At 44.9% G+C, this 13,815-nt stretch overlaps 1 protein-coding gene across 1 annotated transcript in view; it reads left to right on the top strand.

Moving 5' to 3' along the window:
• The first annotated feature begins 11,710 nt into the window (after positions 1 to 11,710).
• tmem198aa (transmembrane protein 198aa) overlaps positions 11,711 to 13,815 on the top strand; it is a 39,595-nt gene continuing 37,490 nt past the window's right edge. The window contains exon 1 of the mRNA XM_045704903.2: positions 11,711 to 11,917. Coding sequence (XP_045560859.1) covers positions 11,740 to 11,917 — 178 coding nt within the window. The 5' untranslated portion in view covers positions 11,711 to 11,739. The remainder of the gene's footprint in view (positions 11,918 to 13,815) is intronic.

Raw genomic sequence — 13,815 nt, forward strand, 5'->3', positions numbered from 1 at the left:
GTGGAAATTAACCCAGGCCCTGCAGCTCCTAGCTCCACTCCCATTCCCCAGGCGCTCTCATTTGTTGACTTGGTTTCATGCATGTTAAAACCTCTTACATCTAGACGTTCCGCTAGCGGAACACCTGCTCCAATATCCAATGATAGGCGTGGCGCGAATTACAAATTCCTCAAAAATACAAAAACGTCAATTTTTCAAACATATGACTATTTCACAGCATTTTAAAGACAAGACTCTCCTTTATCTAACCACACTGTCCGATTTCAAAAAGGCTTTACAGCGAAAGCAAAACATTAGATTATGTCAGCAGAGTACCCAGCCAGAAATAATCAGACACCCATTTTTCAAGCTAGCATATAATGTCACAAAAAACAAAACCACAGCTAAATGCAGCACTAACCTTTGATGATCTTCATCAGATGACACACCTAGGACATTATGTTATACAATACATGCATGTTTTGTTCAATCAAGTTCATATTTATATCAAAAACCAGCTTTTTACATTAGCATGTGACGTTCAGAACTAGCATACCCCCCGCAAACCTCCGGTGAATTTACTAAATTACTCACGATAAACGTTCACAAAAAACATAACAATTATTTTAAGAATTATAGATACAGAACTCCTTTGTGCAATCGAGGTGTCCGATTTTAAAATTGCTTTTCGGTGAAAGCACATTTTGCAATATTCTGAGTAGATAGCCCAGCCATCACGGCTAGCTATTTAGACACCCACCAAGTTTAGCCCTGACCAAACTCCGATTTACTATTAGAAAAGTTTGATTACCTTTGTTGTCTTCGTCAGAATGCACTCCCAGGACTGCTACTTCAATAACAAATGTTGGTTTGGTTCAAAATAATCCATTGTTATATCCAAATAGCGCCGTTTTGTTCGTGCGTTCAAGACACTATCCGAAGTGTAAATAAGGGTCGCGAGCATGGCGCATTTCGTGACAAAAGATTTCTAAATATTCCATTACCGTACTTCGAAGCATGTCAACCGCTGTTTAAAATCAATTTTTATGCCATTTTTATATGGCATAAATTCCGACCGGGAAAGCGTGTATACGTACAAAGAGAGAGAAAATAAAAGCATGGGATCCCCTCGTGCACGAGCCTGAGTTTCATAGTACTGTGACTGGCCACTATCCAAACGCGCTACTTTTTTTCAGCCAGAGCCTGCAAAGCCACGATTCAGCTTTTTGCCGCCTTCTGAGATCCCATGGGAGCCGTAGGAAGTGTCACGTAACAGCAGAGATCCCCTGTAATGGATAGAGATAATCAAGAAGGGCAAGAAATGGTCAGACAGGGTACTTCCTGTACAGAATCTTCTCAGGTTTTGGCCTGCCAAATGAGTTCTGTTATACTCACAGACACCATTCAAACAGTTTTAGAAACTTTGGAGTGTTTTCCATCCAAAGCTAATAATTATATGCATATTCTAGTTTCTGGGCAGGAGTAATAATCTGATTAAATCGGGTACGTTTTTTATCCGGCCGTGAAAATACTGCCCCCTAGCCATAACAGGTTAACGTCAGAAGCCTCCTCCCTTATTTTGTTTTACTCACTGCTTTAGCACACTCCGCCAACCCTGATGTCCTTGCTGTGTCTGAAACTGGTTTAGGAAAGTCACCAAAAATTCAGAGATTTCCATCCCCAACTACAACATTTTCCATCAAGATAGAACTGCAAAAGGGGCAGGACTTGCAATCTACTGCAGAGATAGCCTGCAAAGTTCTGTCATACTTTCCAGGTCTATGCCCAAACAGTTCGAGCTTCTAATTTAAAAAATGTATCTCTCCAGAAATAAGTCTCTCACTGTTGCCGCCTGTTATAGACCACCCTCAGCTCCCAGCTGTGCCCTGGACACCATATGTGAATTGATTGCCCCAAGTCTATCTTCAGAGTTTGTTCTGTTAGGTGACCTAAACTGGGATATGCTTAACACCCCGGCAGTCCTACAATCTAAGCTAGATGCCCTCAATCTCAAACAAATGATCAATGAACCCTCCAGGTACAAACCTAAATCCGTAAACATGGGCACCCTAATAGATATTATCCTGACCAACCTGCCCTCAAAGTACACCTCTGCTGTCTTCAACCAGGATCTCAGCGATCACTGCCTCATTGCCTGCATCCGCTATGGGTCCGCGGTCAAACGACCACCCCTCATCACTGTCAAATGCTCCCTAAAACACTTATGCGAGCAGGCCTTTCTAATCGACCTGGCCTGGGTATCCTGGAAGGATATTGACCTCATCCCGTCAGTAGAGGATGCCTGGTCGTTCTTTAAAAGTAATTTCCTCACCATCTAAATAAGCATGCCCATTTAAAAAAAATGTAGAACTAAGAACAGATATAGCCCTTGGTTCAGTCCAGACCTGACTGCCCTCGACCAGCACAAAAACTTCCAGTGGCGGACTGCAATAGCATCGAATAGTCCCTGTGATATGCTACTTTTCAGGGAAGTCAGGAACCAATACACGTAGTCAGTTAGGAAAGCAAAGGCTAGCTTTTTCAAACAGAAATTTGCATCCTGTTGCTCTAACTCCAAAAGGTTTTGGGACACTGTAAAGTCCATGGAGAATAAGAGCACCTCCTCCCAGCTGCCCACTGCACTGAGGCTAGGAAACACTGTCACCACCGATAAATCCACAATAATCTAGAATTTCAAAAAGCATTTCTCTACGGCTGGCCGTGCTTTCCTCCTGGCTACCCCAAACCCGGCCAACAGCTCCACACCCCCAGCTTCTCCTTCACCCAAATCCAGATAGCAGATGTTCTGAAAGAGCTGCAAAACCTGGACCTGTACAAATCAGCTGGGCTAGACAAACTGGACCCTCTCTTTCTAAAATTATCCGCCGCCATTGTTGCAACCCCTATGACCAGTCTGTTCAACCTTACTTTAGTACCGTCCGAGATCCCTAAAGATTGGAAAGCTGCCACGGTCATCCCCCTCTTCAAAGGGGGAGACACTCTAGACCCAAACTGTTACAGACCTATATCCATCCTGCACTGCCTTTCTAAAGTCTTCGAAAGCCAAGTTAATAAACAGATCACTGACCATTTTGAATCCCACCGTACCTTCTCTGCTGTGCAATCCGGTGTCCGAGCTGGTCACGGGTGCACCTCAGCCACGCTCAAGGTACTAAACATAACCGCCATCGATAAAAGACAGTACTGTGCAGCCGTCTTCATCGACCTGGCAAAGGCTTTCAACTCTGTCAATCACCGTATTCTTAACGGCAGACTCAACACCCTTGGTTTCGCAAATGACTGCCTTGCCTGGCTCACCAATTACTTCTCAGATAGAGTTCAGTGTGTCAAATTGGAGGGCCTGTTGTCCGGACCTCTGGCAGTCTCTATGGGGGTACCACAGGATTTAATTCTCAGGGCGACTATTTTCTCTGTATATATCAACGATGTCGCTCTTGCTGCTGGTGAGTCTCTGATCCACCTCTACGCAGACAACACCATTCTGTATACATCTGGCCCTTCTTAGGACACTGTGTTAACAAACATCCAGATGAGCTTCAATGCCATACAATACTCCTTCCGTGGCCTCCAACTGCTTTTAAACGCTAGTAAAACTAAATGCATGCTCTTCAACCGCTCGCTGCCCGCACCCACCCGCCTGACAAGCATCACTACTCTGGACGGTTATGACTTAGAACATGTGGACAACTACACATACCTAGGTGTCTGGCTAGACTGTAAACTCTCCTTCCAGACTCATATTAAACATCTCCAATCCAAAATTAAATCTGTTATCAGCTTCCTATTTTGCAACAAAGCATCCTTCACTCACGCTGCCAAACATTCCCTCGTAAAACTGACTCTCCTACCAATCCTCAACTTCGGCGATGTCATTTACAAAATAGCCTCCAACATTCTACTCAGCAAACTGGATGTAGTCTATCACAGTGCCATCCGTTTTGTCACCAAAGCCTCATATACCACCCACCAGTGCGACCTGTATGCTCTCGTCGGCTGGCCCATATTTGTCGCCAGACCCACTGGCTCATCTATAAGTCTTTTGCTGGGTAAAGCTCTACCTTATCTCAGCTCACTGGTCACGATAACATCACTCTCACCCTCGCTCTCCAGCAGGTATATCTCACTGGTCATCCTCAAAGCCAACACCTACTTTAGCTGCCTTTCCTTCCAGTTCTCTGCTGCCAATGACTGGAACGAATTGCAAAAATCGCTGAAGTTGGAGACTTTTATCTCCCTCACTAACTTTAAACATCAGCTTTCTGAGCAGCTTACCGATTGCTGCAGCTGTACATAGCCCATCCAATCTACCTACCTCATCCCCATACAGTTTTTATTTACTTTTCTGCTCCTTTGCACAGCAGTATCTCTACTTGCACATCATCATCTGCACATCTATCACTCCAGTTTTAATTTGCTAAATTGTAATTACTTCGCTACTATAGCCTATTTATTGCCTTACCTCCTCACGCCATTTGCACACACTGTATATATACTTTTTTATATTGTGTTATTGACTGTACGTTTATTCCATGTGTAACTCTGTATTGTTGTTTGTGTCGCACTACTTTGCTTTATCTTGGCCAGGTCACAGTTGTAAATGAGAACTTGTTCTCAACTGGCCTACCTAGTTAAATGAAGGTTAAAAATATTCTTCTTTGGGATTGGGTTGGCGGATCGAGTCCAACTTTTAGGTGCGTACTGTACTGGTGTGTGAGGACATTTTCATAAAATTCTTGATACAGTAATACAAATTGGGCAAAAGGAAAATTGTGCTGCCAACTGTTAGCCCTCTCTAAGAAACCCACCACCCCCATTCCAATATCTAACCCTCACTAACCCTGCCTAACCCTACCTAAACCTGCCTAGCCCTATCTAACCATACTTCAGACCAACGGACTGAGAGGACAGAACACTAGCACTCAAGGAGAAGTTGGTTCTAAGGGGCAATTGACTTTTAAAGAGATTCTCTGGTGTTTTTGTATACCTTTTAGCCAGTAGTTTTGAAAGTAGTGCTCACGAGCCAAAAGTGGTCCCCGAAAATTGAGTACTACATCACATATGTGCAGATTTGTGCCCAACATCATCGCTCTCTCTGCTGTACATACATGATATCTCTTTCTAGCATTGGTTTAGGGTAAGGTAAGGATTATGGTTTATAGGGTATTTTGTATTTATTATGGATCCCCATTAGCTTCTGCCACGGCAGCAGCTACTCTTCCTGGGGTCCAGCAAAATGAAGGCAGTTTATACAATTTTAAAAACATTACAATACATTCACAGATTTCACAACACACTGTGTGTCCTCAGGCCCCTACTCCACTACGTAATTTCTACAGTACTAAATCCGTGTGTACGTGTGTGTGTATAGTGTGTGTGTGTTATCGTGTGTATGTTTAAGCATGTGTCTGTGCCTATGTGTGTGTCTCTTCACAGTCCCCGCTGTTCCATAAGGTGTATTTTTATCTGTTTTTTAAAATCTGATTCTACTGCTGCATCAGTTACCTGATGTGGAATAGAGTTCCATGTAGTCATGGCTCTATGTAGTACTGTGCGCCTCCCATTGTCTGTTCTGGACTTGGGGACTGTGAAGAGACCTCTGGTGGCATGTCTTGTGGGGTATGCATAGGTGTCTGAGCTGTGTGCTATCCGTTTAAACAGACAGCTCAGTGCATTCAACATGTCATGTTCAAAATAAAGGTAAAAATAAATGTCAATACCTCTCATAAATAAAAGTAGTGATGAAGTCAATCTCACCTCCACTTTCAGCCAGTAGAGATTGACATGTATATTATTAATATTAGCTCTCTGTGTACATCCAAGAGCCAACTGTGCTGCCCTGTTCTGAGCCAATTGCAATTTTCATAAGTCCCTCTTTGTGGCACCTGACCACACAACTGAACAGTAGTCCAGGTGTGACAAAACTAAGGACTGTAGGACCTGCCTTGTTGATAGTGCTGTTAACAAGGTAGAGCAGCGCTTTATTATGGACAGACTTCTCCCCATCTTAGCAGCTACTGCGTCAATATGTTTTGACCATGACAGTTTATAATCCAGGGTTACTCCAAGCAGTTTAGTCACCTCAATTTGCTCAATTTCCATATTATTTATTACAAGATTTAATTGAGGTTTAGGGTTTAGTGAATGATTTGTCCCAAATACAATGCTTTTACTTACTTAAATATATTATATTATCACCATGCAGTGAGGGGAAAAGGTATTTGATCCCCTGCTGATTTTGTACATTTGCCCACTGACAAAGAAATGATCAGTCTATAATTTTAATTGTAGGTTTATTTGAACAGTGAGAGACAGTATAACAACAACAAAATCCTGAGAAACGCATGTAAAAAATGTTATAAATTGATTTTCATTTTAATGAGGGAAATAAGTATTTGATCCCCTCTCAATCAGAAAGATTTCTGGCTCCCAGGTGTCTTTTATACAGGTAACGAGCTGAGATTAGGAGCACACTCTTAAAGGGAGCGCTCCTAATCTCAGTTTGTTACCTGAATAAAAGACACCTGTCCACAGAAGCAATCAATCAATCAGATTCCAAACTCTCCACCATGGCCAAGACCAAAGAGCTCTCCAAGGATGTCAGGGACAAGATTGTAGACCTACACAAGGCTGGAATGGGCTACAAGACCATCGCCAAGCAGCTTGGTGAGAAGGTGACAACAGTTGGTGCGATTATTCGCAAATGGAAGAAACACAAAAGAACTGTCAATATCCCTCGGCCTGGGGCTCCATGCAAGATCTCACCTCGTGGAGTTGCAATGATCATGAGAACGGTGAGGAATCAGCCCAGAACTACACGGGAGGATCTTGTCAATGATCTCAAGGCAGCTGGGACCATAGTCACCAGGAATACAATTGGTAACACACTACGCCGTGAAGGACTGAAATCCTGCACCACCCGCAAGGTCCCCCCGCTCAAGAAAGCACATATACATGCCCATCTGAAGTTTGCCAATGAACATCTGAATGATTCAGAGGACAACTGCGTGGAAGTGTTGTGGTCAGATGAGACCAAAATGGAGCTCTTTGGCATCAACTCAACTCGCCGTGTTTGGAGGAGGAGGAATGCTGCCTATGACCACAAGAACACCATCCCCACCGTCAAACATGGAGGTGGAAACATTATACTTTGGGGGTGTTTTTCTGCTAAAGGGACAGGACAACTTCACCGCATCAAAGGGACAATGGACGGGGCTATGTACTGTCAAATCTTGGGTGAGAACCTCCTTCCCTCAGCCAGGGCATTGAAAATGGGTCGTGGATGAGTATTCCAGCATGACAATGACCCAAAACACACGGCCAAGGCAACAAGAAGAAGAAGAAGCACATTAAGGTCCTGGAGTGGCCTAGCCAGTCTCCAGACCTTAATTCCATAGAAAATCTGTGGAGGGAGCTGAAGGTTCGAGTTGCCAAACGTCAGCCTAAAAACCTTAATGACTTGGAGAAGATCTGCAAAGAGGAGTGGGACAAAATCCCTCCTGAGATATGTGCAAACCTGGTGGCCAACTACAAGAAACGTCTGACCTCTGTGATTGCCAACAAGGGTTTTGCCACCAAGTACTAAGTCATGTTTTGCAGAGGGGTCAAATACTTATTTCCCTCATTAAAATGCAAATCAATTTATAACATTTTTGACATGCGTTTTTCAGGATTCTTTTGTTGTTTTCTGTCTCTCACTGTTCAAATAAACCTACCATTAAAATTATAGACTGATCATTTATTTGTAAGTGGGCAAATGTACAAAATCAGCAGGGGATCAAATACTTTTTTCCCTCACTGTATTACTTTAAGTATTCAACACTGAAATACTTTAAGTTGGGTTACAACAATGGTTATAGGCAACAAGCTTCCACAAAAATAATGTGTTAGCAGAACTAGTTACTTTTTAGTAGTGGTAGTGGTAGTGGTAGTAGCAGTGGTAGTAGTAGTAGTAGTAGTGGTGGTAGTAGTAGTGGTAGTGGTGGTAGTAGTAGTGGTAGTAGTAGTAGTAGTAGTAATAGTGGTAGTAGGGGTGGTAGTAGCAGTGGTAGTAGTAGTGGTTGTAGTAGTAGTAGTAGTAGTGGTGGTAGTAGTGGTGGTAGTAGTAGTAGTAGTGGTGGTAGTAGTAGTGGTAGTGGTGGTAGTAGTAGTGGTAGTAGTAGTAGTAGTAGTAATAGTGGTAGTAGTAGTAGTAGGGGTGGTAGTAGTAGTGGTAGTAGCAGTGGTAGTAGTAGTGGTGGTAGTAGTAGTATTGGTGGTAGTAGTAGTGGTAGTAGCAGTGGTAGTAGTAGTGGTAGTAGTAGTAGTGGTGGTGGTAGTAGCAGTGGTGGTAGTAGTAGTGGTAGTAGCAGTGGTGGTAGTAGTAGTAGTAGTGGTGGTAGTAGTAGTGGTAGTGGTGGTAGTAGTAGTGGTAGTAGTAGTAGTAATAGTGGTAGTAGTAGTAGTAGGGGTGGTTGTAGTAGTGGTAGTAGCAGTGGTAGTAGTAGTGGTGGTAGTAGTAGTAGTAGTAGTAGTAGTAGTAGTATTATTGGTGGTAGTAGTAGTGGTAGTAGCAGTGGTAGTAGTAGTGGTAGTAGTAGTGGTAGTAGCAGTGGTAGTGGTAGTAGTAGTGGTAGTAGTAGTGGTAGTAGTAGTAGTGGTAGTAGTAGTAGTGGTGGTAGTAGTAGTGGTGGTAGTAGTAGTAGTAGTAGTAGTAATAGTAGTAGTAGTAGTAGTGGTAGTAGTAATGGTGGTAGTGGTAGAAGTAGTAGTGGTGGTAGTAGTGGTAGTAGTAATAGTAGTAGTGGTGGTAGTAGTACTAGTAGTGGTGGTAGAAGTAGTAGTAGTGGTAGTAGTGGTAGTAGTGGTAGTAGTAGTAGTAGTAGTAGTACTGTATCTCTGTAGTATTGGTGTGTTACTGTAAGAATGCAGTTTACAGCAGGCCAGGTGGTGAGAAGAGCAACATGGCTTTGACCTCTCTGTGCAGCCAGGCATGACCATGTTCAGCCAGCTCCATTTGTCTAACTGACTATGAGAGGTGGAGGGAGATTGAGAGGGAGGATGAGGGGAAGAGAGGGAGGATGAGCGGAAGGAAGAGAGGAAGAAAGAGAGGGAGGATGAGAGGGAGGATGAGAGGGAGGATGAGAGGAAGGAAGAGAGGGAGGATGAGAGGACAGAAGAGAGGGAGGAAGAGATGGAGGAAGAGAGGACAGAAGAGAGGGAGGAAGATATGGAGGAAGAGAGGACAGGATGAGAGGAAGGATGAGAGGGAGGATGAGAGGGATTGTGAGGGGGAGGAAGAGAGGAAGGAAGAGAGGAAGGAAGAGAGGGAGGAAGAGAGGGAGGATGATAGGGAGGTAGAGAGGGAGGATGATAGGAACGAAGAGAGGGAGGAAGAGAGGATGGAAGGAAGAGAGGGAGGAAGAGAGGAAGAGAGGGAGGATGAGAGGGAGGATGAGAGGGAGGATGAGAGGAAGGATGAGAGGGAGGATGAGAGGGAGGATGAGAGGGAGGATGATAGGAAGGAAGAGTGGAAGGAAGAGAGGGAGGAAGAGCGTGAGGAAGAGAGGATGGAAGAGAGGGAGGAAGAGAGGATGGAAAAGAGGAAGGAAGAGAGGGAGGAAGAGAGGACAGAAGAGAGGGAGGAAGAGAGGAAGGATGAGAGGGAGGATGAGAGGGAGGATGAGAGGGATTGTGAGAGTGAGGAAGAGATGGAGGATGAAGGGAAGAGAGGGAGGAAGGAAGAGAGCAAGGAAGAGATGAAGGAAGGAAGGAAGGAAGGAGAAGGAAGGAAGGAAGGAAGGAAGGAAGGAAGGAAGGAAGGAAGGAAGGAAGGAAGGAAGGAAGGAAGGAAGGAAGGAAGGAAGGAAGGAAGGAAGGAAGGAAGGAAGGAAGGAAGGAAGGAAGGAAGGAAGGAAAACAGGAAGGAAGAGAGGGAGGATGAGAGGGAGGAAGGAAGGAAGGAAGAGAGGAAAGAAGTAAGAGAGGAAGGAAGGAAGACAGGAAGAGAGGAAGGAAGAGAGGAAGGATGGAAGGGAGGATGGAAGAGAGGGAGGAAGAGAGGGGGGATGAGAGGGAGGATGAGAGGGAGGAGGAGAGGGAGGAGGAGAGGGAGGAGGAGAGGACAGAAGAAAGGAAGGAAGAGAGGAAGGAAGAGAGGGAGGATGAGAGGAAGAGAGGGAGGAAGGAAGGAAGGAAGGAAGGCAGAGGATGAGAGGAAGGAAAAGTGGAAGAAAGGAAGGAAGAGAGGGTGGAAGAGAGGGAGGAAAAGAGGAAGGAAGAGAGGAAGGAAGAGTGGGAGGAGGAGAGGGAGGAAGAGAGGAAGGAAGAGAGGAAGGAAGAGAGGGAGGAGGAGAGGGAGGAAGAGAGGAAGGAGGAGAGGAAGGAAGAGAGGGAGGAGGAGAGGGAGGAAGAGAGGGAGGAAGAGAAGAAGGAATAGAGGAAGGAAGACAGGGAGGAGGAGAGGAAGGAAGAGAGGAAGGAAGAGAGGGAGGAGTAGAGGGAGGAAGAGAGGAAGGAAGAGAGGGAGGAGGAGAGGGAGGAAGAGAGGAAGGAAGAGAGGAAGGAAGAGAGAGAGGGAGAGGAGGAGGTGCCTGGGGGATCGTCATCATTGTAATACTCCTGTCTGTAGATATCTGTGACAGGCTAAGTGCTGAGTTGTGTCACACATGTTCCTACATGGCAGGTGCACTGACCTGCAGGATTGAATCAGAGAGGAGAAATGAGAGCTTTGAGCTTTGTCCCTACTGGCACCCCATACCCTATACAGTCCGCTATTTTTGACCAGGGCTCTCATCAAAGGTAGTGCACTATATAGGGACTAGTGTGCCCAGGAACAGGGCTAGAAGGGACACGCTGGTAGATATCGAGATTTAAATTGTGTGTAGGGATTGGATGTGAATAGTTAGGAGGACAAAATGGTTTTTGGTCATACAGCACATGCAGTGCATTCTGGGCTTGACGTTTTGTGATTTGTATGGCTTCTCAGAGTGTATGGGAGGAGTATTTTGGTACGTAGTTGTTCAGTCTTTGAGTTGAGACAATATTAAGCTCCTCTTTACACTTTTTGCAGGACTTACTGATCCATAGATCTGGGTTCAGAGCAAAGTAGCAGTTGGTGCATTGGAACGAGAGGGATGGAAGGGCTCCCTGGTCTGTGTCTGTTTCAGGCCTCAGACCTTAATGATGCCATATGGTGAGAGAGGCTGTCTGTCTTGGCATGGTGCCTCTCTCAAACCTCACTAATGAATTAACATCCAATCAATAATGCTATGTCTCTCTCTCTCTCTCTCTCTCTCTTTCTCTTGTCTCTCTTTCTCTTTTCTCTCTCTCTCTCTCTCTCTCTCTCTCTCCCTCTTTCTCTTGTCTCTCTTTCTCTTTTCTCTCTCTCTCTCTCTCTCTCTCTCTCTCTCTCTCTGTATCTCCATCTCTCCCTCTCTCTCTATTTTCTCTCTCTCTCGCTCTCTCACGCTCTCTGTGTCTTTCTCTCTCTGTATCTCCCTCTCTTTTCTCTCTCTGTCTCTCCCTCTCTCTCTGTCTCTCTCTGTCTGTCTCTCTGTCTCTCCCTCCTTCTCTCTTTTCTCTCTCTCTCTCTCTCTCTCTCTCTCTCTCTCTCTCTCTCTCTCTCTCTTTCTCTTTCTCTTTCTCTCTCAGGTGGATCCTTTTGGATGGGTAACATCGCTCCCTGATCGTCCCTGTCCCGGCCCACCTATACAACCCCTGACCCCCCCCCCCCCTCCCCCCTCCCTTAACACCCTAGTCACCATGACATCTACATCCTGGCCTCAGCTGCTGGCCTTCAAACTGGCCCCTCCACCACATGACCCGGGGAGCCCAGAGAGGATCCTCAGCTGTGAGGAAGAGATCGAGCGTCGTTATGAGATCGTTCCCTCTGTGGCCTGCTCCATGTGCTGCCTCTTCGGTATCATATACTGCTTCTTTGGTAAGATTCTCAACAGCGCTAATCCACTGGGCAAAAAAAAAAACGGGTTGAATAAACATTGTTTCCATGTCGTTTCTACAACAACAACAACAACAACAAAAACATGATTTGTGATGATGTTGAATCAACGTGGAAAACTATTTTTTTTTTGTACATTTTTTAAGTCATCAACGTCAGGGAATTTAGTATTTTCTTTTCACCTAACTTTTTACCTAAATTCAATTACACGGTGGGATTTTTGTTGTTGTTGTTGATTTCACGTTGAATTCAGGTTAGTTGACAACTCAAACAAATCAAAACTAGACGTTGCCCAGTGGGAAGTTACCACAACCCGCTTCTTTGGTAAGACCGTAGAGATAATGTCATGTAGAATGTAACGTGTATTCTTTGGTAAGACCGTAGAGATAATGTCATGTAGAATGTAACGTGTATTCTTTGGTAAGACCGTAGAGATAATGTAACGTAGAATGTAACGTGTCCATTGTCTATCAGAATTACTTTTAGTTCATCTTAACTCCACAGCAACGTGTTTAGCTTGTCTTATTGACGATAATCACCATAACCGCTTGATTTTAATGTGGATAAAAAAAATAAAAAACTGTCACGTCGTCTCGATTCAGAGCGACCGATCTCAGTTAATTGCTGTTGGTTTATAACATAACAGCTGTCATCTCACCACGCTTGTTGCTTCCCAATCTTTTGTGTGATCGAGACAAACCAAGAGAAGGGAGAAAACTGTATGTTAACAGTTTGTTTGTTAGTCGTCTTCGTTAGAGCAAGAAAAAGACAATTGATTTTATCCTCCTCCACTTAACGCACAAAATATATAACCTGGTTTACCCAGACGAGCTGGAGAGCAGGAGGTTGTTAATAACCTGGTTTACCCAGACGAGCTGGAGAGCAGGAGGTTGTTGATAACCTGGTTTACCCAGACGAGCTGAAGAGCAGGAGGTTGTTGATAACCTGGTTTACCCAGACGAGCTGAAGAGCAGGAGGTTGTTGATAACCTGGTTTACCCAGACGAGCTGAAGAGCAGGAGGTTGTTAATAACCTGGTTTACCCAGACGAGCTGAAGAGCAGGAGGTTGTTAATAACCTGGTTTACCCAGACGAGCTGGAGAGCAGGAGGTTGTTAATAACCTGGTTTACCCAGACGAGCTGGAGAGCAGGAGGTTGTTAATAACCTGGTTTACCCAGACGAGCTGAAGAGCAGGAGGTTGTTGATAACCTGGTTTACCCAGACGAGCTGAAGAGCAGCAGGTTGTTAATAACCTGGTTTACCCAGACGAGCTGAAGAGCAGGAGGTTGTTGATAACCTGGTTTACCCAGACGAGCTGAAGAGCAGGAGGTTGTTAATAACCTGGTTTACCCAGACGAGCTGAAGAGCAGGAGGTTGTTGATAACCTGGTTTACCCAGACGAGCTGAAGAGCAGGAGGTTGTTGATAACCTGGTTTACCCAGACGAGCTGAAGAGCAGGAGGTTGTTGATAACCTGGTTTACCCAGACGAGCTGGAGAGCAGGAGGTTGTTAATAACCTGGTTTACCCAGACGAGCTGAAGAGCAGGAGGTTGTTGATAACCTGGTTTACCCAGACGAGCTGAAGAGCAGGAGGTTGTTGATAACCTGGTTTACCCAGACGAGCTGGAGAGCAGGAGGTTGTTAATAACCTGGTTTACCCAGACGAGCTGAAGAGCAGCAGGTTGTTAATAACCTGGTTTACCCAGACGAGCTGAAGAGCAGGAGGTTGTTAATAACCTGGTTTACCCAGACGAGCTGGAGAGCAGGAGGTTGTTAATAACCTGGTTTACCCAGACGAGCTGGAGAGCAGGAGGTTGTTAATAACCTGGTTTACCCAGACGAGCTGGAGAGCAGGAGGTTGTTAATAACCTGGTTTACCC

The sequence above is a fragment of the Salmo salar genome, chromosome 21 (genome assembly GCF_965601325.2).
Source record: "Salmo salar chromosome 21, fSalSal1, whole genome shotgun sequence".
Classification (NCBI taxonomy): Eukaryota; Metazoa; Chordata; class Actinopteri; order Salmoniformes; family Salmonidae; genus Salmo; species Salmo salar.